The sequence below is a fragment of the Enoplosus armatus genome, chromosome 3, assembly GCF_043641665.1.
Source record: "Enoplosus armatus isolate fEnoArm2 chromosome 3, fEnoArm2.hap1, whole genome shotgun sequence".
In the NCBI taxonomy this organism is placed as follows: domain Eukaryota; kingdom Metazoa; phylum Chordata; class Actinopteri; order Centrarchiformes; family Enoplosidae; genus Enoplosus; species Enoplosus armatus.
The window spans coordinates 1,665,774-1,693,602 of NC_092182.1; the positions used below are offsets into that span (position 1 = coordinate 1,665,774).

The 27,829-nt window shown below is 43.7% G+C and overlaps 1 protein-coding gene across 2 annotated transcripts; it reads right to left on the reverse strand.

The window, feature by feature from the left end:
• Positions 1 to 1,498: 1,498 nt before the first annotated feature.
• Positions 1,499 to 26,505, reverse strand: phf2 (PHD finger protein 2). Of its 2 annotated transcripts, none has more exons than XM_070902337.1 (22): positions 26,408 to 26,505; positions 17,144 to 17,229; positions 16,840 to 16,954; positions 16,296 to 16,456; positions 15,315 to 15,456; positions 14,979 to 15,165; positions 14,589 to 14,751; positions 13,471 to 13,558; positions 13,259 to 13,365; positions 11,161 to 11,252; positions 10,965 to 11,054; positions 9,784 to 10,137; positions 9,470 to 9,586; positions 7,710 to 7,825; positions 7,312 to 7,490; positions 5,869 to 5,936; positions 4,907 to 5,073; positions 3,648 to 3,976; positions 2,613 to 2,708; positions 2,411 to 2,520; positions 2,073 to 2,325; positions 1,499 to 1,778 (listed from the first exon to the last, which is right to left on the reverse strand). In XM_070902337.1, the coding sequence occupies exons 1-22, from the start codon at positions 26,503 to 26,505 to the stop codon at positions 1,681 to 1,683; spliced, it is 3,216 nt and encodes a 1,071-aa protein (XP_070758438.1). In that variant the 3' UTR covers positions 1,499 to 1,680. The 2 variants fall into 2 exon arrangements, with proteins under 2 accessions (XP_070758438.1, XP_070758437.1); XM_070902336.1 differs by having other exon boundaries at positions 1,499 to 1,769; positions 2,013 to 2,325.
• Positions 26,506 to 27,829: the final 1,324 nt, after the last annotated feature.

The window sequence follows — 27,829 nt, forward strand, 5'->3', positions numbered from 1 at the left end:
AATGTTTGTGATGCCCCCAAACACCACCCCCCCCCCCCCCCCCCCCCCCAAAAAAAAAAGAGAGAAGAAAACAATAACTGTCTGCTAAGTAATTTCACAAGTTGATGAAATATTCAAAAACAAAACCAAACAAAAAAAAAACTCTTTAAGAATTGTACAAGTATAAAAAAGCTACAAACATTAATAAATTACATCACTGACACATAAACACTTCACAAGGTGCTAGTAAAATAATTCCGAAAACCCTTCAAGGATACTAGAACTCGAACAAGAGGCTGGTCATAGAAACTTTTAAGAGTTGTTTTTTTTTGTTTGTTTGTTTGTTTGTTTTTTTTTCCTTTTACATCATTTTTTTTTTGTCCCCTCAAAGCTTCGTCTCTTGTTCAAACAGAATCACAATACAGTTAGCTTTGTGTATGTAAGGCCATATGACAATAAAATGTTATTACGTCTTCAGTTGTTTTCCAGGCAACACCGAGAAAAAAAAAAAGAAAGAAAAATAAATTTAAAAAAATGAATCTCTGCTAATAAAAAAAGAAAAGAAAACAAACATTTAAAAAAAAAAAAAAAAAAAGGTAAAAAAAAAAAATTAGCACTATACTGCATATCCATATATATATTTTTATTCGTAAAATTAGCAAAAACCGGTAAAAATGTAGAATTAAGCCTAAAGGGGGGGGAAAAAAGGATACAAAATGTAGTAATTTAAAAGGCTATGTACAAGCTACATTCTATATACTGTACTGTGTGACGCCGTAAAAACGCAGAGATGAGTCTCGGTAGCCGGTGCTGCCTGCGAAAGCAAAGGAAGAGAGAGAGAGAAAGTATCCCCATGTAACTGCAGACCCGACATGGACGAGGCTTATCATTAGCTACAGGTCCCACGTTCAGAGTCAGGAGACCCTGCGCCTTCTCACGCCAAGAACGCACGGGCCTCCACCTCCATTTAGGCCTATGTTAACGCTCGGCCGTGAGACGCATCCCGACACACACACACACACACAGGCACACACACACACACACACACACACACACAGACACACACACACGCTGCTGTTCGATACACTTTGTGCTTTACAGTCGTTGGGCAAATCTAAATAAATATCTGCAGAGTGTTCCAATAAGGAGACAAACGAGCCCCGATCAAAGACTCTGCGACGCCCGCCGCTCGGCACGTGTGGCAATGATAAGCTGCGTCCATGTTAGTGGGAATTAATGTGTAAAAAATCCCCCCAACCCCCCCCCCCCCCCACCCCCCACCCAAACCCAAGCGCACATGCAACTGAATACATGCAAGGGATACTTTCGGAAACAATTTTGGAATGACTGCAATGTACTTCTACTTCATGTTTTAGCAACCCCTGATAAACTGACAGCTGTAGTAAAATGAGACATGTTCTCTTAAAAAATATTTATAGTAGGTTCTGTACACTTTAATATCTGAAAGTTATAAAGTATAAGTAGAGGCAAAAACCTATTTGAGTGATGTTCTTCTTAGAAATTGAAAAATGCATGATTTTCTTTCTTTCTTTCTTGCTTTTTTTTTTTGTTCCCCATTGTTGGCTTTAATCAGTGAACCGGGGGGGTGGGTGGGGGGGGGTGGGGGTTGGGTGGGGGGGGGGTGAGGTTGGGATGGGACCCAGCTCATGAATTCCCAGTCCTACAGCAGTCTGCTGCATGCTACAGGAGGAGCTTTCCATTTCGATGGATCTTTAAAATCTTTCCGAGTCTCTGTTTGGCCGTTGCCATGCCCTTCTTTAGCCGCTTAGCTGCGAAAAGAGGGAGAGAAGACAGGAGATGAGGTTAGAGTGTTAGTGCCCCTCCTTGCATGTAACAACTTCTTTTCATTTTTCGAAAATCGTCGCTCCCTTATCAAACAAAATACTACATATCAAAACCCTGCCTGGTCTGCATTCTTCTTCCCCTGCCTCCGTTGCTCTGCACTTCGTTTCGAGGGCCTTAAACCCGATGCTGTTTGGTGTAAACTCTCCCGCAACCTTCTTACAACTCACCTTTGGCGTCCGCCGACCCCGCGCGATCCCCCTTCGCCGTGCTGTTGCTGTTGGTGCTCGTGGAGTTGGCGCTGTTGTTGGGAGAGGACATGGACGGCCGCCTCTGGCTGAGAAAAACCCCTGGCGCCATGGGCTGCGGGCCTCCCGGCGACTTGACCGTCCCGGTGTTGAACTCGTGGTCCGTCAGGCTGCCGTCTTGGGAGTCCAGATTGTGCTCCGGCGAGCTACTGTCCTGAGAGATTTTCGGGTGCTCCTCGATTACCACCGCCTTCTTTTTGGTGCTTTTCTTCTTCTTCTTGGTTTTCTGCTGCTCCTCCTGTTGACGCACGTTTGTTTTAGTCGGGCGGTGCTTACAGGAATAGTTATTATTATCACGTATAAATGGCGTCATGACATACCTGATGAGAAAGCTTTGCTGCAGCGGCGGCCAGGCCTGTTTCTATGGAGGCCACCCGGGCTCCGTCCCTCGCCGGCCGCTCCTGCCGAGGAACTGAGGGTCCTACACGGGCTGTGGTGGCATCGATATATGAGGGCTCAGAACACATTTATTGCGTAAAACTGCAGAGGGTTACAACTTTCACTGGTAAGGCGAGCGCGTACCTGTCGGGCTGTACGGAGTGTCGTCACTGCTTTTCCGTTTTTTCGATCTGGATTTAAAAACGGGATTATCCTCTTCGGACTCCAACGAGGGGTACACTGAAATCAAAGGAGATTACTGACATGTCACGCGTGCTGGGTTTTCAACGAGGGGATGTGGAAAATGAATCCATTACCGGCCAATTATTGTCATACATATGTGAAGCATAGCATGTGACTTAGGTGCACTTATTTTCTGCGTTCCGCGCATCTAAGATGGTGGAAGTTTCCAGTGACAGCACGCAGGGCAGCTGCGAGACAGCTGTTGACTGCCCCCTTTCTCTCTGCCTGCACACAGCAACAAGCATTCCAATCTGGACATTGCAATATCTGATAATTGGATGATCGAGATAAAAAGAAAGAAGGGCTGTTTACGAAAGAAGGAAAGAGTGCCAGTGTGTGTGTGTGTGTGTGTGTGTGTGTGTGGGAGAAAAGCTTCACGCTGGCCTGAAGAATGTTCCTGCTACAAACATCTAATTAGACACTAACTAGAAGTTCAAAAAGCGTGTAAAATAACAATTTGGGACTCGTGTTAATGGCTTATTAACAAGCCAGGACGTTCCAAACAGCTGTGTTTGGACGGGGTTCACAGAGAAAACATTTCAGTGTGTGTGTGTGTGTGTGTGTGTGTGTGTGTGGGGGGTGGGGGGTGGGGGGGGATCACAAATTGGAGCAACACGAAAGGGCGGTTTTGGAAAGGAGGCACGAAAAATAAACATAAACCCTACACATCTACTCCTAATGAATAGTTCCAGGCCAAACTTAAAATTAGGCCCCTGTGTTGATCCATCAGGGGCCAATCCGTGTTTTTTAACAGCACCTGTTAGCAGCAGTGACAATCAGGCAGGGCGGATAATTATTTTCCCATTGGTTCGCTCAAAAAGTAACTGTTAACTCCGGCCCGACCTCGGTGAGCTCCACTCATCTGGCCCGTTTTGAAACTTCAAACAGCACAGGAACAAGAGGAAATGTGGGCTTTTTTTTTGGGGGGGCGCTCACCGTAATCGGAGTCCTTGAAACATGCGTCCATGTGATCCTGGTCGTCGTCGTAATCCAGACTCTCGATGCTGCTGCTTTTCCTGGGTTTCTTCGGGAGCCGCTTGGTGGGCCGCTTGCTGTTGTTGCCGCCGCCGCCGGCTCCTCCGCCGCCGCCGCCGCCGCCGGCCTTCTTGCCGGCCTGCGCGCCGTGCGAGTTGCTCTTCGACTGGCTATTGTTTTTGGACTGGCTGTTGCTCCACGGCTGCTGCAAGCTGTCTGAAGACGACAGGTTGGCCATGGACAGCATGCCCTGAATGGCCTCCTGTGTGCTGGGAGATGCAGGTGGCTGACTGTAAGTACGTCAATAAAAAATACACAACAACACAGCCATTACACAGCAGTCAACACGCTGGCAGAGGTGAAGAGTGACTGAGAGGAATAATTGAAAAAGGGCTCGGAAGTCCATGTAAATGTCACCAAGTTGTGCTGTTGAGCACCATTACCGTTTGACACCTGCAAAAGATTACAAATTGTACCGAACCTGGAAGTAAAACAGTCAAATCTAAATATCCAGCTACGTAAATATGCTCACACACCTATTAAGCTATTAAGCTGCCGCGCTGCAACAATGAGCAAAGTGACTTATCAAACACTGCTACAAATCACTGCGCCCCCCCCCCCACCCCCCCTTACCCCCTCCTCTCTTCAAAGCGCCAACACAATTTTGAGAAATTAACATATTTCAGCCCGTGTTTTCTTTTTCTTTCTTTCTGTCTTTCATTGCTCATTTGTAGCTTTCAATGTGGTGGAAATGGACCATCAAGAGAAGTTGATCATCAAGAGCTGAAGAAAACTGCAAACAGTCAAAAGGCAAAAGGGAAGAGCCTGGAGCCACGCAGCGTTTGATAGATTACAAACATTGACTTAGCACAAACTGCTGACAGAGCCCAGCGTAAACTGTTGCTTCAGTTGCTAGTTGGTTTTTCAGCTCTGCGCGACGTTATAAAATTCAGCTTTTTCATCCATTTACATCGCCGCCAAGCGGGCCATTTGTTTGTCAGTGGGTTGCCCCATTAAGGTGGGGGGGGGGGGGGGGCGTAAGACCTAAATTGAATTCACTGAAAAGGAGAAAAAAAAAAAGGTCCAGTGGGAGCCATTCAGGAGAGTGAACGCTGTGCATGTACTTGTAACTTGTTTGGATGCAAAGGTTCCACTGGTTGCTGGAGGCAATGGATCGAAAGGGGCAGAGAATAACAACGTCAAGGGGGTGGTCAGTCTACCTGTTGGCGCTGTAGTCAATCCCACCCACTTGCTTGCTCGCTTGCAGCAGGTCAAGGATCCCTGCAGCGCTGCCGCCCTTTTTCTTGACCTTTGAGTTGCGACTTTTCACCTCAGGCTTGGCCTCTGTGTCTATGTGCAGGGTCTCTTCGTCTGAGGAGTCGGCGCTCTGATTCCGGAGAGAGAGAGAGTGAACGGAGAAGAAAACAGACATGAGAGACGCAGCAACGGGCGGAATACAGTGTTGCGTCAAAGTTAAGGCATGAAGCCATTCGTGTGCCCGTGTGTTAGCTTTGCTAATGACTTTGCTTTTTCCTGCCGTTTCATTGCTTATTATGTGACCTGGGCCAGAATAACCCACTAGGGTGCCTCCTCGTGGGCAAAACTGAGCTGTGGACCCCCCACTGACCCGCTCTTTGTGGTTATTCTGTGTAACACAAATGTATTTAGAAATATGCACCATGCACATTTTGACAGACAAAACAGGTACTAATACAGCCCTCCCTCAGGGCCTTGGTCATCTTATTTGATATTCCCATATTTTAAAAAAAATGACTGAAAACAAGAGACACACCATAAATGTGGGGCTTCTGCGACCCCCCCAAACATCTGGATCCCCAGGGCAGTTGCCCACTTTACCCATTTAGTAATCCAGCCTTGGACTGCAGTTAACTATAAGGTTATATTGACCTCTCGTCAGTAAACACAATAGCATCTGGTAGAAGTCTGTTTCCCCTCACAAGTGCGTGGTGGTCCACAGCTTCTTCTCTGATTTACCCACAATGCATTTTTCAACATGATGCTTTTTTTAAATGTAGATGGAATGTAGCTGGCTTCAGCCATTGGACAGTCCCTTCATGTGCATATGATCAGATTAGAAATGCTAGTATATTAGCTGTTTAGCGTCACAATATTTGATTGTTGTCAAGCTCGTTCGTCAAAAGGGATGTCATGCGATGTGTACCTTGGCCACCAAGGGTTGGAACTTTGGTTTCTTGGCAGGCTGAATGGGCTCTCTGATGTCAGACAAAACTGGAAGAAAAAAAAAATGAGCAAATCAATGAGCAACAGCTAAAACACAAATATTTTTTTCATTGTTGATAGTAGGGCTGGGTATGCTAATGCAATAACTTAGATTGGCATTTTGTTTCGCTTCATCCCTTCAGGGGATTATTCTGCTTTGCTCTGTGCTAGCCTGGTCACTCTCTACTGCCACCCACATTTTCAAACAGACGCGTCGATGAGCACTACAGCAGGCCTGTTTAAACCACCGAACGTACCGGAGCTGTGATTCAGAGGATTGGAATGGATCTGGAGCGTAGACTGCGTATAAAGATGGACGACATGACAGCTCCCCAGTATCTGTCATAAGCCCCGCCCCCTCCATGTTAGAGTACGGGACATCAAAAATCAAAAGTACACGTACAAATACATTTTCCCCAAAGATGGTTTCTGTCGTTCCAGGTGGTTCTTATCACGCTGATGTCTGTTCATTTTCACAAGTTTGGTTTTAATGAGTTATTTTATGCTATTAAAAAGAAAACGGGGTGAAACGTCATGATTGACAGCTGTGATTGACTGTAGTGTGCTCGTGATTGGGTTGGGCGGGACACTTGATCCCGCGGCTCCACCCCCCCCCCCCCGATCACCACTGCGCAGACTCTGGCTCCAAATGACGTCACCAGCGCAAGATGGCATCATGTTTGTACAGCGGGAGGAAGCGGAGACGCGTCGGCCATCTTTACATACAGTCTGCGGTGGAGACGCGTCGGCCATCTTTATATACAGTCTGCGGTGGAGACGCGTCGGCCATCTTTATATACAGTCTCTGGTGGAGACGCGTCGGCCATCTTTAAATACAGTCTCTGGTGGAGACGCGTCGGCCATCTTTATATACAGTCTATGTGGAGACGCGTCAGCCATCTTTATATACAGTCTCTGGTGGAGACGCGTCAGCCATCTTTATATACAGTCTCTGGTGGAGACGCGTCGGCCATCTTTACATACAGTCTATGTGGAGACGCGTCGGCCATCTTTATATACAGTCTATGTGGAGACGCGTCGGCCATCTTTATATACAGTCTATGTGGAGACGCGTCGGCCATCTTCATGTACAGTCCATGATCTGGAACAAGGCTTTAACCCTCTTTTATGTACCCAAATATGCCAAACTGCTTAATGCATTGCTATTAACAAACTAACTTTACCTACATGAAACATAGGTTCCCTGATTTAGACCAGGAAATATCGGATCATTTAATGCACATTTTTTTCCCACACTTTTCGATACTCAATGCTTTGGACACATTTAAGTCGACTTTCAAAAAGTCCTGAGGCTTGATACCCAGCCCTAGTTGATAGTTTAAATAAACTGAAACACTACAAGAAATTAGTCCACAATACTCACAGGACTGATCTCTCTTAACGGGGTTCTTTTTCCGCCTGATGGGGAATTCGTCAATCTTCAGCTCCCCCTCATCTGAGACGTACTCGTACTCGTCTCTCACCGGCTTGGTTTTGTCCTCTTTTAGGTTTTGTAATGATCCGAAAACACTTGAGTTGGTCTGAGGTTTCAGCGTCTTGGAGCTGAAAAGGAAACCACGGGACAATAAGGGGGCGATGCGAGGCTCAGCCAGACACTCGCAGTGGGAAGTCCTCGGAATGGGCTCTAATGGATATGGTGCTGATAGCCGCATAGCTCTATAATCACCATAATACACCACATGAGACGGGCTAACGCGCTCGCCTCTAAAAGGACCTCTCATGAAACGTTTATATAATCAATCACAGCCATTCCATACATACCCGAGCATTTTCTTGTGGGACATGGTAAAGCTGAATTTGTCTTTATTGCTTGACAGCAGCGTTCTGTCAAATTTGCACTCTTCCTCCATTTTCAGCAGGGAGTCCGGTTTGCTATTCTGTAAGGGTTGAGAGGGAAATAATGTCAGAGGAAGCAAATGAAATCACCAGGATGTTAAATGACACACTGCCCCAGGCCGATATTGACTGATATTATCTCATCACAGGTTGGTGTGAGCATTACCAGTCGAACCTTCCGGAGAAGCCCTCGATGCTTGTACGAGTCGATGGGATTGGCCAGCTACGTGCTAGCTAACCCTGATTGGCTGTTTGACTCGGACCTGGTCCAGTGTTTTAAAAAACTAAATACAAAAGGGGGCGGGTGCTCACAGACACATTTTTATTAAAGGAGCCCTTCACTTAAATATTAGTTAGTGACGTGCAACAGTCAAAAAGAGTTATTTCAACCAAAATTATAATTCGATAATATTACAGTAGGCAATTCATTGTAATTAAATGTACAAAAACCATGCTGGGAATAAGGAGAAACACTGTAGCTGTCATCAAACGCCGAATACAATTAACTGCAAAATTTGCAGGTGTAACGTATCAAGTTATCACACAAAGGTAATTTTGTTATTTGACTAAAAAGCAAAAAAAAACAAAAACACAACACAATCTCTATTCTGTAGAGCCGCAGAAGAGAGTCGTTTGACTCAAATAAAAAACGTTACTGTTAAAAAGACTGAACTCATCGTGGTGTTAATCTCCACAGATCTTATTCACTTATGACATTTTCTGACCCAATTTAAACTAAACCAAAATCTACTGAGGGGAATGCAAAACAGCCGCCATAGAAATCACCACGGAGCAGACTGTGCAATTAACTGAAATCCAAGAATACACATTTTCAAATATTCGCTCCTCAACCATTTTGACTCCTAAATTAAAGGCATGTGACAACGTGGCGTAACCCGAAACTAACATTTCCCATTGTCCCATGTAATTTTATTTTTTATTGTAAAATTTATATAAAATCGGTAGTAACACACAGTGTAGGCCGAATTGCCCGTCACGCTACGCAGAGGAGCTGTGAACTTTTACATGAATCGACAGTGAGAAGACGTGGTCTCCGGTGACCTTGGTAAACATCTAACAGGGCTTCTACTCCCATCTGCAAATGTTTGGCCTGATGTGAGGGAGCAGTTGGATGGAGATCCTTGGAGGGACTGCGAACATTCCACAGCAGTTTGGCATTGAATTTTCCATGAAACTAAAGCCCTCAAATGTCTTCCGTTCAACTAAATTACACTTTTGCTCAGAAAAAAAAAAAAGGCCTTCCCCTGTCGTTCAGCAATAACGATACAACAAACTTTTTTAAAAAGATGAGGGCATATGTAAATACTTAGATGGAACACGGTGGATATGGACGTGGCGTAATTCCATTAGGTAAACTCTGGGAGGGTGGATGTTTCTGGAGTAGCTCTGATGAGCTGCAGGCCTCAAATGTGCGACTTAGGCCACATCATTATTTTTGCTGATTGCTTTGAAGTGAAGTGTGCAAATCACTTTTGGATGACCCTGCTTTTTTTTTTTTTTTTTTTTTTTTTGGTTCAGCTGCTCAGCTGTAACCTTCACAACTGCTCGAGTCTTCTTTACGAAAGGACGTCAAGCCGTCAATTTGCTTGAACGTTGTGATATCATTTACTCTGGCCAGTAACAAGCAGCCCTTAGTTTCAATCATGCGCTGAAATGATCTTTACCTTATACTTCCATTTTGCTTCAGTCTTGTTTTTATTCTGCTCTCTGATTTCAAACTTCTCCACGTTGTTCTGCTTTGATATTTCCTTCTCTGACATACTCAGGACATTCTTAACAGCCTGAAAAACGAACATATTTGAAGAAAGACACAATTATGAACAGAAAACATCATCCAAGAGTAACTAGGGATTATTTCTTGCCTATTTCTGCATATATGGTTACATTTGCTTTCCGCTGGAAGGGATGCAAAAATACAGTGAAACATAAAGGATACAAATAATAATTCCAATTTACACTAACATCACCACCTGCTCACCTTCGTCTTTTTTGGCTGGTCCATTTTACTCAAGATGTCTTTCGCATGAGACTCAAGAGCTGCAAAGCTGGAGGGTTTAGGAGGCGGCGACGACTCCTTTGCTTTCTTCGCTTTCTTCTTTCCTCCCTCCTTCACCTTCGGCACCTTCGGTGGCTTGGGGGCCTTGGGCATCTTTGGGGGTTTGGGAGGCTTGGGAGGTTTCGGGGGTTTGGAGGCTTTCTTCCTGGCCTTCTCTCTGCTGGGCGAGGGGACGTGGGCCGGGGAAACGGGCTCTTCAGGCTCAGAGTGGGTGGACGGTGGTTCCTCCACTGGTACCTTAATGCTTGGCTCACTCTTGATGGCTTTTGTTGCATTCTAGAAACGAAAAGCAGGGAACTGTGTGAGCTATAGTTTTGTAATTGGCAATTAAACCCAACCAAGACAATTAAAGCCCCCACTGAACAGGGGCTGAAATGATTGATCAATTAGTTGATCGCCAATAAAAAAAAATCAATGACTGTTTTGATAATCAAATAAAGACATTATTTATTTATCAAAGTAATTCCAAACATTTGCTGATTTGATGACCACATGATCATCATTACTCAAATCACTCTGGCACCTTGTGACTGCCATTTGTCATGATTTTTGACATTTTGTAGGTTCAAAGCATGGTAAAAAAAAAGGATAGACTGATTGATGGTGAAAGTGGTCAGTTGGATCCCTCCACGTGATTTTGTCCATGTCCAAAGTTTGATACCTTATTTTCCCAAATTGAAGTTCTGGTATTAAACTGGTGTCTGACCTCAGGTCCGTGAGCCCATAGAAAAAAAGGGAGTAGGCGCCCGACGTGTGCTTGATTTTTGTGATTTCCCGTTAGATAACAAAACAAAGAGAATGCCTTTGTCATTTCGAAAGCAACAAGTGGACAAGCTAAAACTCTGAAGTTTTGGGGTCATTAAAATGGAAAGGGTTCATCAAATTCCATGGTATTTTTCCATCAGATTATGTAATAGTTCGGTTGCAACGTTGGCACTAAGAGAAAGGTCATAGAGTGTCATATTCTAAAAACTATGAATATCCACAGCCATTTGTTTTCAACGGGCAACTTGACAAGGACCAAAATGAAGAAAAACTACAGTTTTGGACTCGAATTTAGTGCTTGATCACATTACGTTCATGCCATAACAAAATCAAAATACCTCTGACAGTCTGATCTCTTTGGCAAGATCCTTAATGAGCTGTGATGGTTTCATGTTCTCTGGAAGCTCATCCTCGTGTTCCAAGAGGGCCTGTCACAAGGAAAACAAACAGAATTGTCATTACCTTTCACAACATCTTAGACGGACAACTGACACACACACACACACACATATATGTATCCCAATGCGTCCATACCTGTTTTTTAGTCCAAGCTCTGAAAGCTCCATTGATGATTTTGGCACCATGTATCAGGTACGGGGCTGGTTGCTTATTTGCTTTATGTAAACCTGCAGAAAAGCAAATGCAAATGTTTCATTCAATCAATGAATGAATAAGCCTCTCACAAACATGACATGAGTCTGTGTTGTCATAAAGGGACACCAAGTCAAATCCTCGGTGAACAGGAGAGAGACTCTTGTCAACGGGGTGACTGTGTGTTTCGACTTTAAAACTGTCCTGTTACCAAAAAAGTGAACCAGAGCTGAGCCCCGAAAACAGCCAAGTGACGTGTTACAAGTTCAAGGCGCATCGAATGTAACTTCTGTGTGTGCGCAGTGTCACTCATGGAGATTCTCAACAAAAAGCGCCATTTTCTGTGTAAGCTGTCAGCAGCTCAGTGAAATGAAGCTGTACAGTATATTTAAAAGTGGTTTTGTGTGTTCTATGTCAAACTTAGAATGTTGAGGTAAAGCAGTGCAGATATTTTCAGATTTTTGAACTGCATTTCCCGTGTGTACTTGTACGAGAAAGTTCCAGTGTGCCCTATTCGATTGTCATTTTAAGCTTAAAAGATTCCCCTTTTGTCAAACAGTAGCTCTGAGAATATATATATATATATAACATATATGATAAGGATCCCTTAAAAAATGAAATATTATATTTAAAAGTCCACGGAGAAATGCACACAGCCCGTATTCAGACGCTGCGCCTTTAAACGAGCCGTCAGGACTTCCTGCAAGGTTGTGATGTCACAACTATACAGTCACCGCACTCAGCCACGCCCCCCCCCAGCAGGTCATCTGCTCTAATCACAGCACCACCCACCAAGTACAGGGACGAGCTCATCCACCCACTCAGTCTGTCTTAAGTTATTGGAGCGCTCTGCTCAGGAACTACTCTTCAGGTGTTTGGAGGTTGTTCAGTTTGTCTCAAACGGCTTGTTTCAGACAGAGGGGGGGGGGGCTGAGGGGCTGCAGAAAGGGCCAGGAGGAGATACATAAGGACTTTTTTCCAACTGTGAATCATGCGAAGCTGCTCGAGTGGAGTCCCAGAATAAAAATATAGAGCTGAAATGAGCAGAACATGGGGGCTTTAAGAAATAACCTGTCAGTGCTCTGAGAATGTGATAGCTTCATCGCTCAAACCTACAGTACCTTCCTGTACTTAACTTATTTGTTAGCCAACATATTCACAGATACCGATACATCTGGAATAAGCTAATGTCGTCCAGGCTCTTTTGCAAACTCCCTGATACGGTCCTTTAAATAAACCTAAAACAAAGTGAAGTATTTACTCCAGATGGTACTCCCTTGATGGCTTGTTTAACTTTTGCAAAGACTCGCCAGTCACAGATTGAACTGCGACGACTACAGCTCTGATTTACGTGAAATTACAGTTTTAATGTGGACTGCCGACTTCATTTCAGAGAAGCCCTGTCCTAATATCTAAGGAGCTCTATCAAACTGAAGTGGATTTACAACCACAACAGGAAATTATTAATAACATCAAGGCAAAAATACGAGCAGCAGCGAAGTGAGCCTTTTTTTCCTGGACTGAAAGAGCTGACCTTGTTAAAAAGAATAATGGTATATTAATGGCAAGGCCTTGTGGGATAGAAGTAGTGTGCGCCACACACAATAGCAATCTGGCTTTAACGCACACACACACACACACACACGCACAGAAAATGGTGGAAACATAAACAGTTGGCCCAAGCCAGCTGAGGGGAGTTTAAACACAGGCTTGTAATGGAGCAAGTGATTCTAGCTGAGCCAAACCTTTTGAAGCTAATCATCTGTGAACTCGGCGATTCACCGATTTAATGACTGAAATAATATTAAAGCATCCAGCTCCTCATCTGCGCGGCAGACACTGCAGCCCCACGCCGAAAAAAAAAAGAAAGAAAAAAAGAAAGAGGCATTTCTGACAGTGTTTGTGTTTTCTCTTGCCTCCACGCATTCTTTCAGGAAGAAACGGCGAGTTGAATGAGGAATGCGAGTTTTACATTCAAATGCCGCGTATTGGAGCAAAATTGTCATCCGCAAATACACACAAAGTGATTAAAGAGTTTAACCTTTGAATCGCTCCAGGAGATGTCGTCCCACATACCAGCACGCCGTCTCAAAGTTGAGGAAGGGGGTGAGAGTTTTGACCTTTAGCCGCTTCTCGATTTCGTACGCTCTGGGGAGAACAAGACAAGAGGTTTCAGCTGAACACCGGCTCCAATGTCTGCAATTGAAACAAAGAACAAACACAACAACGACAAGGCAGCACAAAGGAACAAACCTCATCTGCATCTCCACACTCAGGTTGTGGACAAAGTGTCCAGAGAACGCCAGGCAGTCGACCGGAGTCAGTATTGCATTGATCCAGCCTGAGGGCAAACATAAAGTGCGGTCATTGTAAATAACAAAGATAATCATTCACTCAATATCTCTGATGAAAGGTAAAGAAAGAAAGGAAAACCATTACTAGCACTTGCTGCAATCCACCATGCCTCATTATTCTGTTATTTCATATATTTTGTTATTTTCGTTATTCTTTATTATTCTAAAGCTCTTGACAAACAACAAGCAGAGCCAACGTGCTCACGTAACAGATGATGATGTGCAGTATGACGCTGTTGACATATAGATGGATGATATCATTTTGTCTATCATCCTGAGACTGACCCTTTATACTGTGGCAGCTCTGCCTTTAATGTCAATGGGTGGGGTTTTTTTTTTTATGATTTTCACATGAACATAATGGAGTCCTTTCATTTGTCAGGTATTGAATTTGCTGGACTGACCAAAAACAGACACTGCCGTCTTGTTATTTTGTTCATGAACAATTTGTTTAGTTTATAGCACAACACACAGTTCATCAATATTGTGATATCAAATTACATATAATGTGTTATTTCCATGTGTTAATTATCAACGGGGGCGGGGGGGGGGGGGGTCTATCTACATCTATAAACTGGACAAAAAAAAAAATGAAAATGAGCACTTGTTATATGTCAAAACTTCTTTCAGTTAACGGAACCAACCATTTGTTTCGTTTACAGACCCTGGCATGAAGTCGGATTACCATTTCTCATATCTACTTTAATTACTTAATTTGTGAATTAATAACATTACAGTGCCGTCTTACAGCTTCTTACATCGTGTGTTTAAAAGATAAATAGACCTGCCAATATCTAAATCCTCAAAAAGAAATGATGCCTCCAAAAGCAGGAAAAGATTCCAAAAAAATACTTGTTTGAACGAAGGTCCCGCCTTTGACCGTGCAGATAGCCAATCATAGTTCAGGGGTGGCCCCGTGATTACATTAAAATTGGCGTTTTTGGGTTCGCCACTAGAATTTAAAATGAAGTTGAAGTGTTCAGCTGTATATACACATGACCTGAGTGCAGCTCTGACCTGATGGGATGAACAGAGTCTGCCCTTGCTTCAGGGTACATTTGTAACACTTGTCCACCTGGTCGGCAAAGAACATTTCGCTGTGATTGGACGACGATCTCCAGCGCTCGTACAGAGACAGGTTGGCAGAGGTGGGCTTGATGAGGAAGAAGATCTTTTCTCCCTGCAAACACAAACACACATCAGACTTTCTGGCACCATCAGCGTATGAGTGGCGGACGTTTAATATATTCCACATTTCCTCTAGAAACATTCAGAGTTTTCAGGGGAATCCGCGGCGTAGAAACTGATTCCTCATCACATCGGAGGCAGATGACTGTCTGATACCTATTTTTTGTTACAAGGCCAATTCTGACTCAACATACTGGTCCAACCATGAGTGTGACGGACCTTTAGGACGTGGTACCAGACGGAGGCGCCACCGCACTCGATGTGGAAGTCTGTGTAGCTGTCTTTGACACAGATGAGACAGTATTTGGTGACTTTTGGCTTCCCGAGCAGAGCGTCATCGGGCCAGTAGTTTTCTACCCAAGACAACCGCCGCACAATCTGTGGACTCTCCACTATGCTGTTCATCCTGTCCCAGAAAAACAGAAAAAGAAATGAACACCAGGAGTTTTCCAGACTGGCATCTTCAGAAGCCAAATCTCCCTTTCACAAACTTCATCTCAAACGTCCCCATCAGACATAGAGTGCGTGTGTGTGTGTGTGTGTGTGTGTGTGTACCTTGTGTCGGAGAACTCCAGGTTGATGACGTTTAGCACTTTCTTTCTGTTTGTGCTATAGTAATAATCGACAAACTCCTTGAGTTTCATCTTGCTGTCGGTCTGTTTGGTGACGTCAACGACGTCCACGCCGACATCGGGACCTGAGACAAATAACAGAGGGCGCAGAAGACGTGATAAAACAAGCTGGAGGGAAACTAACCGCCTACAAGCTAAACGTTTTCTTTAAACAGGAAACTGGTTTATAAAATATGTCAGTGTCAGTATGCTGTTGACGTGCAACAAGTGATCTCACCACCCCTGCACGGGGGAAATAAAGAACAGATGCGCCCCCTGTTGGAAAGCAAAGAGTATAGCACATTTTGTCTCCTTTGATTCTTTTAACTTAAACACAAATATTAGACAGAGTACTCATTCTAGGATTCAGGATGTGCATATATGTGTTCCCTGCTCATGCTCTTATTTTGAAAGCACTGCTCAAAATAAAAGTTATTGTAGGAATACAGGGGCACTATTGAAGCTGCACCTGACACTGCGAGTGCAGTAGTAATAGTCGTAGTAGTAGAAGAGATAGAAGAGTAGTTCTACAGTAGATCAGTAGCAGTACTAGTACAGTAGTAGCAGTAATATTAGTGGTGATTATTGCTGTAATTGTAACAATAGCATTTGTAGTAGTAGTGCAATAGTAGTGTATCAGCAGCAGCAAAAGTAGTAGTAATTAGAGTAGAGGAAGTAGTAGTAGTAGAATAAGAAACAGTATTAGTAGTTATAACAGTAATAGTAGTATTGTTAGTAGTGGCATAAAAAGTATTCGTAGCAGTACTGACAGTTTTACTCATACCACTAATTCCAGTAATATTATTAGTGACAGTTACAGTAGTGATGGTAGTATTAGAAAGAGTAGTAGTAAGCAGTAACAGCAGTAGTAAGAACAGTAGTGGCAGTAGTAATAGTAGTAACAGCATCAGCAGCAGTTCCTCACCGACATAGTTCTCCACGTCACTGATGTAGAAGGTGGGGGCAGGCATGGACATGCCCAGCCCGTCTTTCTTCTGAGCCAGGATTGGCTCGTTGAAGCCGTTCTCCTCCAGGTAATCCATGGTCAGCTGACCACCGCTCAGCTTCACCACCACGTCGTCCGCACTGGAACCCACACACACACACACACACACACACACACACACAGCCAGAGTGAGTGCAGGCCAACATGTTACATGTGTGTCGAGGCATTTTCACACATAAAATACAATGAAATGAATTCATTGAATCAAAGAAGTCAGCAACATATGAAACTACCTGAGGACAGATCTAGAAAAGTTATAAGACAGTGCCCCCTGGTGGAACCATTAGTAAAGTGAGGGATGATATTGGCAGGAGGACAATATTTAAGAATCCCTAATGAAATATCAATATGAGGACTCATTTCATTAAATGTGATCCCAGTTAGAGATCCCTAATTGTCACCACTCTATCTCACATCATTACCCCAGCTGTACGGTTCCATAATGAGTCCAAAATGTCTTTACCTGGGAAACGTCCTACTGCGAAGCTCCTTTATGAAAACCTGACTGCCGTTCTGAACAGCTTTGATATCTGTGCTTTGCCCCGTGTCATGTTTGCTCCAGTTCTTTTTCTTTTTCACTGAGGAACAGAACAGAAAAATGAAACAAAAAACATGGGAAACACTTGCCGCACTGCAAGAAATGACTTGAACAAAATCATTTTCGTTTCATATTCAAACGTACAACAATCGCATGACAGAAAGTTGGCAAGGAGTGAAAGCTGAAATGATCAAACCCCCCCCCCGCCGCCCCCGGAGGGGTTACTTACATGTAGATTTGCCATGGGTCTTCTCGCAGTTTGGACAGTGATATATGTCAATATCTGGAGCGTCATCTTCATCCACTTCAACACAGCTGAAACAACACAAGAAACACACAGAAAGTGACCTTAAAGGACCCATTTTCCAACACGTGGAGACGTTTCTTTGTTGTTTTTGAATGTGCCTTCCTTTCTTCGCTTCTCTCTGTTTCCTTGCCAGTCAGTTTCAGAATCGCTCACGGCGACATCATGCATGCTTTTATTTCGGCCAAAGTTACAACCTCCTCGCTGCGATGACAGCAGGGCTGCGGCTAACATGTTCACGGTGCAAAGGGTCGGGACAGTGAAGTAGACGGTAGTCTATAAATTTCCTTCTACACACATGCACATGTACAAGCCTTCTATATTTTAGCGCCGTGGTTTTAAAGCACGGCTGCCGTGAGAGGAAGTGTTGGTTGCTTTGATACGAAGCCGTTCGCGCCTTTCATGTAATGATCCCTTTTACACTTCACACACAAGTTTTACTTTACTATTTATTTCTCATAGAACTTTTTGGGGACTTGAATGTAACCGATGCGAAAGTCTCTCATGTAAAAACAACAACCGCGTTAGAAATATAAACTGCGGCCAGAGGCCCAAGCGTGAAGAGAAATCATAAATGTATGACAACAAAATCAAGTGGTAGGGTTGTAACAACACACACAGGCGGGAAAGCGATTGATTTGAAAAACACTGCATTTGCCTTGTTTCAGATGATGACAGTGAACGTCCCGCTCTTCACCACTCTTTCAGACAGCAGCTGTCACGGTCTTTTGCACAGCAAATTCCTCCCATTTGGAGCCGCTGCTCCCAAACTCAAATAAACTGGGAGTTTCCCCAGAACGTTTCCCTTTTTTTCCCCCTGTGAACTACACAGCTTTACTATACCGCCTACTTGCTTTTTACTTGAAGGCAAACACAAGAGTAAGTGGGTGTGTGTGTGTGTGTGTGTGTGTGTGTGTGTGTGTGTGTGTGTGGACATAGTGGTAATGCCTAGTTCATGACATCCTTAAGCGGGTGGCTTGGAGGAAAACTCCTAAAAATTTGTAATAAACAGCTTTTTGTGGTGTCAAAGAATTCATGAAGAATCTGCGTGAGTGTGTGAAGTAGCAGAAAAAGCCCATGTGCTTGGTTGAGACATGTTTTTACCAACTTCGGAGTTAGGTTTGAGGCTGGTTTTGTCTTTCAACACTGAGAATTAAGCATCTCACCTTGATTACAGTAAAGCTGTGGCACAGCTCTAGAATACTTCTGCTGACAAGCTTCGGTCTGAGACTAAAGGCACACCGTAGCATCAGATTACCTCAGCTTTTTTTCCCACATTGTTGCCGCGTCGGTTTCAGAATTGATTTCACGAGTGTAGGGTATGTTTTTAAAACCTGGGCCAGGTCTAAACCACATCCAAGTCCACTTTATCGCTTTATGAGCTGCAGTGCAGCGTCATCCTGGAACATTTCTGAAACTGACTTCGACCTTTGACCTTCCTCTGTGGGGTGGCAAGAGAAAGGATTCCTCAACCGAGACTGACAAAATATAGTATGATGCATTTCTGTACTTCTACGATTCATGTGATAACACATACAAATGTATGTTTACCTCTGTAATGTCAGAAACATCAATCAAACACATGTTAAATCACACGGCCACAAACAGGGGAGAGAACGACACCGCCAATGATACACCTGAGAAGTGAAAACAGTGTTTTGCAGCGCTGTTATACTCAAAAAACATAACATGGGCAGAGGTGTGATGGCCCCAGGGACACCTCCCAAACCCAAGACTACATGGTTAGGCTTATGAGACCAGCACGGGCAGCCAAAGGAATCGGTTGGCTAGCGTTTGCTAGCCTTTGCTAGCTCAGCTACTTGTACAGTAAAGATGTAATCAGTAGAGAAGCGACGACACAACTGTTCCACCGCGCAATTACAAAACGTATAATTCAGTCAAATAATACACAAAACACATTAACAGTCACAGCCTGAACAGCCGAGCCGCTAGTGCTAGCTAGCACCTTCCAGCCTTACCGAGATACCGGTGCCATGGAGGGTTGTCTGCTGGTGAGCTACCCGTTCTATTACAGAGGAGACATTTATAAAAATAAAAATAAATTTTAAAAAAAGGATACGTTTCACGGGTGTGAGTCCGCGCAGTCATGTCGTACTGCATTTGAAAGTGAATGCTATCGCGAAGGAGGTGTTGTTTTCAAAATGAGCGATCTCTTCGACCTTTTCAGAGAGTGACGTCAAGCTAGCAGCACTAGCTAGCACGTAACCGAGTTCATTTGTTAGCGAGCAAATGCCCGTCCTGTTACGGTGATAAGGAAGTCATTTCAGACGTAACTGGGTAATGTCAGCCATCAATTACAGGATAGGATCAATACTATGAAGACGGCCGACACAGCCGTTCTCGGCTGCGTCCAACGCGGCTAGCAGCGCACGTCGCATCGCCCCGAAACATTTCTACTAGCCAGAAGAACGACTGCAACCAGGACGACGAGAGGTAGTTACAGACACTCGCTCCAATGCAAATCTGTTTACAGTGTTTCCACTGTGGATTTGTGGAAAGACATACTGCTTTTGAATTTTTTTTTTTTATTCAATGTCAGGTGTCTCAAAACCCCTGCACATGAAACTAAAACTACTATGGCTAGATACCACTAGGCTGTGACACCACTAACACTTGTGTTTTTCTAATACAGTAACTGAGACAGAACCACAACACTGTGATGTCAGTGCGGTGAAAGCCTAGAACTAATCCACTGACAGTTTTCAGGCCTTGTGGACTTCCAACAAGTGCTTTTGACGAACAGGAAAGGTCTTTTTGTCTGCGCCAAATGATGCCTAACATGTACTCTGTGTGTGTGTGTGTGTGTGTGTGTGTATGTAAAAATGTATCTGCGTACATCCAGCATCTCTCTATCAATAGCCAGGGTAGTCCATAGACATGAGTCACAGACTGCAGTGAAGTAGAGAAGTGATCGAGGAATGGCCAGTACAGTGGAGAAAAAGGTGTATGTGTATTACATCTGGAATGAAATACTGCCGAACAGCGAGAGGCTTTTTGCAGAAGGAAGGATCCCTCGAGGTCAGGGGGGTCGATCGGGGCCTGCGGTCCAGAGTCTTACCACGATAATCACCGTTATGATCGACCGAATTATAATTGAGATTAAAAAAAAAATGAACCTGCATCTCCGTTTATGGTGCTTTTCATAGTTTTAGAAATGGATGTACTGTGTCCAGTGGTTTTTTTTTTTTTTTTTTTAAAGTGTTACATCATCCGAGAACAGTGTCTCCATTGATTGTCAAGAAGTGAAAAGTCAAGATCCTCAAGTTCTCCCCTCCTTGCCTGAAGGCAGTTCTGACATGATTGTGCATCTATAGGTGGCACATTGGTTTCCATATTGACTGATGCTCAGTATTACAAAACCGCCGATTGTGTGATTACTGTAATCTTCTTTCTTTATCAAATATTATTGAATTCTTTTTCTGCTTGGGTGAAAATCAATCAATCAATGAGCCTTGCAGTTAATGCATGTTCTACTTTGACCTGTCCCTGGTAAGAAACAGTTTTCTTATGAATGTTGAATGGCAATCGACTGCCAGTCAGCTGTGATTTCAATATAGAGTTATGTGTTTCCATAGGTCAGTCTGGAGGAAAATGTTTTTAATCCTGAAGATGTCTTTAATGCTGTTAGGGGGTCCCAACCAAATGGCCAAATGGTGACGTTAACTGACCAGAAACAGAGCCGTGCTGACATCACGGTGGACTGATTGGTTCATTGTAAGGCCGCGTAAGTAACTAGAGAGAAGGTATGCAATGGCTATGCTCAGCTTTCAGTAGCGCTGTAGCTCCCATGCAAGTTTGCTGTTAATACTGGTCGGAGGTTTCACTTCTACTTTCTTCTTCTTACATTCACGCACTGTTACCTGATCAGCTCGTCTTCTCTGTGCCATCGGGGCTGCAATAGATGAATGAATGTCCTGCCATTGCGCACTCAGCACTTCCTGAGGTCCCTTTCTCCGGTGAACCGCCAGAAGGCTTTTACTGTGAAGCAGCTGCAGGACGTGTTGACTTAGGCTTATTTTATGCTTGGTAGCCCAACACTCTCTGACAATTGTATCTCAACAGAGGAGACTATGTCTGTCTATTGTGCACACTACCCTGCAGTTAGTGACAGTAGAATAGTTGTCCAACTCTGCAGCTCTACAGAGCTTTTTAGCCTCGTTTAGCTCGTTGTTTTGGTTTTACAGCACTGTGTCACTGCTCTCATCCACCTCGTTTCCAGAAGCAGGCAGCTGTTTTCAACAATGAGAGTGAAAACAGCTCTGATAAACTCACTGTGCGCTACCTGCAACATGACAGAAGCCCCGCCCCCTACATGTTAGCGGACGGGACATGAGCCAAAATTTAAAAAAATCACGTACATGTCAAATACATTTGATGGTTACTGTCATTTTAGGTCGTTCTTATCACTGGTGTTTGGTCACGTGTTCATTTTTCTGATAAGTTTGGTTTCAATTAGCTATTTGATGCTATAAAAACGGGGTGAAACGTCATGATTGACAGCTGTGATTGCCTGGGTCGGGTGGGTGTATGGGTGGGACCTCAATACTGCGGCTCCACCCCCCGATCCCCACTGAGCAGACTCTGGCTCCAAATGACGTCACCAGCCCAAGATGGCAGCGGCCGTGTCCGGGAGAGTTTGGCTTCATGTTTGTACAGTGGGGAGGAAGTGGAGACGCGTCGGCCATCTTTATATACAGTCTGTGGGTCAGACTGGGCTTCCCCCTCTGTCCAATGTGGGGTTCTAAGCAATTAACAGAGCCAAGCATGGTTGCAGTCAGTGTTTTTCCCCCAAGAGGCATTAATGACTCCATTATAACGAGGAAGATGCCGCACTACGAAACACGCTTGGACCAACTTGGACAGGAGATCGGTGCTTTATTACTATGAATACTGAAATTCCAATTGTCTGGTGGCTGGAAATATGAGTTCAATTGCTTCACTTTGCGTTTGCTGGAGGTGGAAGGAAGCAACTATTTGGTAAGACATATATATATATATATAGAGAGAGAGAGACGAAGTTCCACTAGCTTCTGTAACTTAAAGCTACAGTAGGCAATATTATTGAATTATAATTTTGGTTGAAATAACTAATTTTGACCACTGCATGCCACTAACAATATTTAATTGAAGGGCTCCTTTAAAGAAATGTGATTCTGTGAGCACCTGCCCCCCCCCCCTTTTGTATTTAGTCTTTTAAAAAAGTGGACCAGGTCTGAATCAAACAACCAATCAGGGGGTTCTGTGTCTTGATTCCTCTCTTCCAACCGTTCTGATTCACGCTCCAATCCAGAAGGTGGAACTTAATTAATTGTATGGGCTGTTGTAAATATATGACACTCATACGTTTACGTTCTGCAGGTAGAGAAGGCCAGCATTTCTGGAGTTATTAAAACATTTACAAGTAAACACAGTTACAGTATATTATCATTATACTATTTCTGAAATACATGAGAGGATATTTACGAAGCACTTAGTATACTTTCAGACACTTAAACAGGTATTGGACATTACAGAAACTCCTCTCTCTCGCGTTTCTAACAATAAGCGACAGTGAACGCTGCCTAACACAGAGCAGATTAGTGTGGGTCAGGTAAGATTTTTAAGTAAGACTAAGCTGAAAGTCAGCGGTAAGACCGGCTTTCACTCCAGGGACTGGTTATCTCTCCGACACAAACTACAGCCATTTAAAGAAAGATGGATTTGAAGGGGATTGGTGGTCTGTCAGGGGTCAAGTGTGTGACGGTGGTGGTCAAATGATCCAACACAGTACAGCAACTGCTTGCGATTCATTTGTCAAATTCTAAAAAAGCTACAGCTAAAGGAATATCGTGCGTGAAATATAAAAATTGCAATACACACTGGCCTCAGTGAAGGTGCACTGTAATGAACACTGCGTCGAAGTGTTTAGTCTTTGTGTTAATCCTGACAAAATAGTTGTAAATTGAAGTAATGCCATTCATAGAGATAGTGCAGGAACTAACCTATTTGCTGTACATGACTGACTTTGTCACTCAAAAACAAACTTGAATGTTAAATGGCATAAACATAAGATAAGATAAGATAATCCCCCCTCAGCGGGGGGGAAATTTGCATTGATCCAGCAGCATACAGGACAGTGCAATAGAGACATAAGTAGAAAATCAAGATATAATAAATAAAAACAATAAAGACTGTTGTAAAAAAAAAAAAAAGCTACTAAAACTAAAAACAACAACAACAACAACTGTGATTTACAAATGTACAGATTTACAAACGCATAATAATGGCATTAAGGGCTGTAATATGAAGCAATGACACATCTGAGGAACATGCTCTTACCCTGAGGCAAACTGCAAGATCGTTCTCTGCGCGTTCGGTACATTGATGTGTTTAGCCTAGCTTAGCACAAAACCTGGAGGCTTTTTTCCACCACCAGGGGGCGAAACACACTGACAGTCTTGGTATACTATCATAGCATGAAGTTGCAATGGCAAACACTAATGCTAACGTTAGCTATGACGTTAACGTTTGACTCATCCGACAGCAAGATTATCACCCCATTGGAGACACGCTTCTGTCCAGTGCTGTCCAAATGTACGGCGGGTTGACCTCGACAGACACTGAATCTTTTAAGGCCGACAAAGAATTGTGACCAAGATGTGTACGTGACATATGTACGGGGACATTTTACAGTTGATAAATAAAATGACGTGCCCGTTTCTAATTTACCACCAACATGTCTTTAGCATTTCTGTACAGCAACGTTCTGTTGCGTACGTGTCAGCCGACACGTCGATACATCTGTTCTAAGCTAATATTGGCCAATAATATCAGTCAGTTTATTATTCCCTCTCCTTTAGCTGTGGTTTGGTCTCCGCCAGCTCCTGTGTAAAAGATCTGGGCTCTTAAGCTGCTCGATGACTGACTTTCCTCACCAACTAGTTCAGTCACTAACTGTACGTAGTGTGTTTACCAGAGCCAGCTGAAAACATGTGTTTTCTGCTTTCGCATGAAGGGGTTGACGAGAGCGGTGAGACCTAACCCCTGCAGTAAAATGGTGGAACCATTAAATCAAAAATAATGAGCTAAAAGAGGCTAAAAAAGCTCAGCGGAGCTGCAGAGTTGGGCAATAACCCTCTGTGGGTTTGACCCCTTTCACATTACACACATTCATTTAATACAATACTAACGTAAAAGACTATTGGCTAATGCAGCAATCCAACACCTCCAAAAGCTGACTTGTGTACATGTCGGGACTGTTCATTCAACACAGGGCGAAACAGAAATGTACTGTAAAAACAAAGACATTGTGGTTTTAGGAGCAGTTCGCTATTTCCTGATCAACAACAGCTGGGCACAATAACTGCAAACAGCATGTAAAAAAGCCCTCTCCTGAACACTGTTGTGGCTCAGACACCGCCTGCAACCAAAATGACTATTAGACGTAAATAAGACAGCCTAGAAGTTGTGGGAAAGTGTCGTGTGTGTCTTTCACCCCCCCACCCCCCCCCCCTGCTGTGTGTCTCTGTGAACCCACGCTTAACACTAAACTGATTTCAGTCCTCTTATCCGACTCCGTGACAACAAATAAGCATGTCCCACCCGTGCTGTTACTAGCGTCGTTGCATCTCGTCACTTGTACTGCACCTCCAACTCATCTGCTGTTCGGTTTGTTGGCGTGGCCGTCATCCGGTGACACCGTGCTGATGTCACATAGGACCAGATTCGAGATGTGTGACTCGATTTAAATAACCTTATTTATTCCTTAATGGAGGTTCAGCTCTGGAGCCGGAATGATTGGGTTTTATCATAAGCAGGGGTGTATGGGATATCTTTCTTCTTTCCTTATTAACAAAACATAGTTTCTCCCTATTCAACAGGGAACATAAACCTTTAAGACATGAACTCACAGAATTTCAAACTGTATATGTGTGTGTGTGTGTGTGTGTGTGTGTGTCATAGTGAGCAAAGCTGGTGTAAGTTAGTAAGGGTATAAATTCAATGCATTTTAAAGGAAAATGTCATTATACAGTTTGTTTGGCTCATGCCGATGCGTGACTAAAGGTCACCAGCATTTAATTCACCACTGTGATAACGCTACATGCAGCCCAGGCAGCGGGGGGGTTAGCAGGGAGGGAGGGAGGGAGGGGGGGGGCATTAAAGGGTTAACGTTCAGGCGCGTAAATACTGTCCATTGCTCTGAAGGGCTCGTTCGCCCAACGAAACGCGATTAACAAACGATTTAATGATTTATAAGCACAAAAAGACACCCCGAGTGCAGCCGAACAGCGCGAAACAATCCAAACACAAAGGCGGCTGCAGGGGCTGACTTGTACGGCAGCAACAACAACAACATGAGGGAAATATAACATGATGATAGCAGGGATTTGGTCGAGATCACTGCAGCTCATGCACGGCGGGGGAAAGTGATGAGCGGCGGCGGACGCATACGTCTCCGTCTAACCGCCGTGAAACAAAATAGCAATTAGCCGTAGCTCAAAGTACTGACAAACCAGCCCAGTGAATGTTAATAATTGTCTTCTTTCACCACCACCCCCTCCACTCCACTCCCGCGAAAGCTTAAGGGCATCCAACACGGGCTATTGTCAGCCATAGCTGCTGCCTGGAAGGAAGGCTGCGCGGGGCTGAGCTCAGACTCGGGGTCGTGATTTTTCTACCGTGCTCTGTTTAAAAACACTCGGCGAAAGCTACGAGAACGGTGGGAATTTGACAACATTCACAGACAGTACGCGCGAAATATCGACTTGAAGGCGGTTAGGAAAGAGGGGAAGTAGGAGAGAAATGAGCAGCGAGTCTGCCGAGGCTTCCCCCGCTGCCTCCGCCGCCCGCTCATGACAACGGGAATGGTTTAGTTTGGGGCTATGCGGGGATGTTAAATACCCATTAAGTGCAATTAATAGACAAAACCCGCACCGAAATCACTCAATAAACCAGCGTAACTTTTTAAAAGGGGAATATGTTTAGTGTTATTCGCGAAAAAATGTCACAACCCCGGTCGGCTATATTTAACTCCGCCTTCTTCTTCTTCTCCAAGCGGCCTCTCTTCAGATGTAGACGGGCGACTGAGAGCCACAAAGCTGTCAAACGCGCCGAGACCTCGCCATTTTTGTTTGTTTTCCACAAATGCAAACCGCCACAAAAACACCACGGTGAGCAATCTGGCCTTACCTGCCGTGGAACCAGTCCTTGCAAGCATCGCACTCGATCATAAACTGGGTCACGTCGTAAGGTAATCTGCAGATGCAATATACTGGTACAGTCGCCATGTTCAATTCACAACTACGTCGGGATAGACTGGGGGGGCTGCAGGAGGAACAACGTCCTGCAAACAATATGATCCAATATGATCTTCCCCAGAAAAAAAGCCAGGGGCAGACCCGCCGGACACATGAACCTAAACGCACATCTCCATCGCACCACGGCCGTGTGGTGGAAACGATGGAGGCTCGTCGTAGCAGGCTTTCCTGAAATGCATTATTATTATTATTACTATGTGCATGCCCCCTGGTGACTGTACGGCACCGAGGCGGTCATATTAGGAGCCAGAACAAAACGGAGCCTCGATGTCGTTGCGAAATAAATAAATAAATAAATAAATAAATAAAAGTTACGTCAGGGGAGCAGGTTTTTAAATCAGCGGAGCTCAAATCAGATGAATGAAGGTCCGGATCAATCAGGATTCTTTTTTTTTTTTTTTTTTTTTTTCCCACAGCACATTTGAACGCAGCAGCCTCCATCAAACGCAATACAAAATAAAAGCTTTTTATTATCAGCCTCTAAACTGCTCATTGTTGTTAATGAATACCATCAGGTAAGTGTAGATATATTCTGCAGCTATTACACAATTGCTTACTAATTACGTGCGAAGTATAATATATTAAAATTAAATATTTTAATATATTATTCAAATAAAATAAAACATTTCAGTAGTGCAAAATAATGCATAAAAAAAGTATGGTCATGTATATCATACTGTTATATTACTAAGCAAACTATAATATTATTCATTAGATTAAGAAACAAATAAGATCATTGTTAATAATTACAGAAGCCATTCATTTTCTACACATTTTTGTCAGACATCATGACATAGTAAAATATCTTTGTATTTGTCATTATATAGGGACAGGGTCTTAAGAAAAGGGGGAACACGTCCTGGATTAGCAATATTTGGACATTTATGGGTTATCCTACGATTACACGCGTTATACATGTTGGGGTTGTTAAGGCTGACTCTGATTTTAGATTGAATATATTTTAAAATGTGAGTGTTTGTAGGCAAAAAAAAAACCCTAAATGAAATCAATATAGTGGAGGTTTGGTTTTATCCATTCAAGTTTGAAACAACATTCACACTATGATCTAGGGAGGTAAAGCCTACAGAATTGTTTTTTTATAGTTAAATTTCTAAATAAAATGTAACATTTTGGAGTTGTTTGAAGTACTCTGAACATTTTACAGACATTGGTTGGTGGCTAGTCAATATTTCTAATGCTGGGCATTACTATATTCATCACTGGAAAATTACACCAATGATACCAATCCCAAGTCAAGGTCCACTTACAGGTTTTTCCAGGAGCTTTCAACCGT

Bases quoted from the DNA above. Each gene is read 5' to 3' on its own strand.
- phf2 (XM_070902336.1), bottom strand. From the start codon at position 26,505: ATGGCGACTGTACCAGTATATTGCATCTGCAGATTACCTTACGACGTG. The intron at 17,230-26,407 runs GTAAGGCCAGAT...GTGTTGTTTCAG, and splicing joins AAGGACTGGTTCCACGGCAG to CTGTGTTGAAGTGGATGAAG. The intron at 1,770-2,012 runs GTGAGTTGTAAG...CTCTTTTCGCAG, and splicing joins GGGGTCGGCGGACGCCAAAG to CTAAGCGGCTAAAGAAGGGC.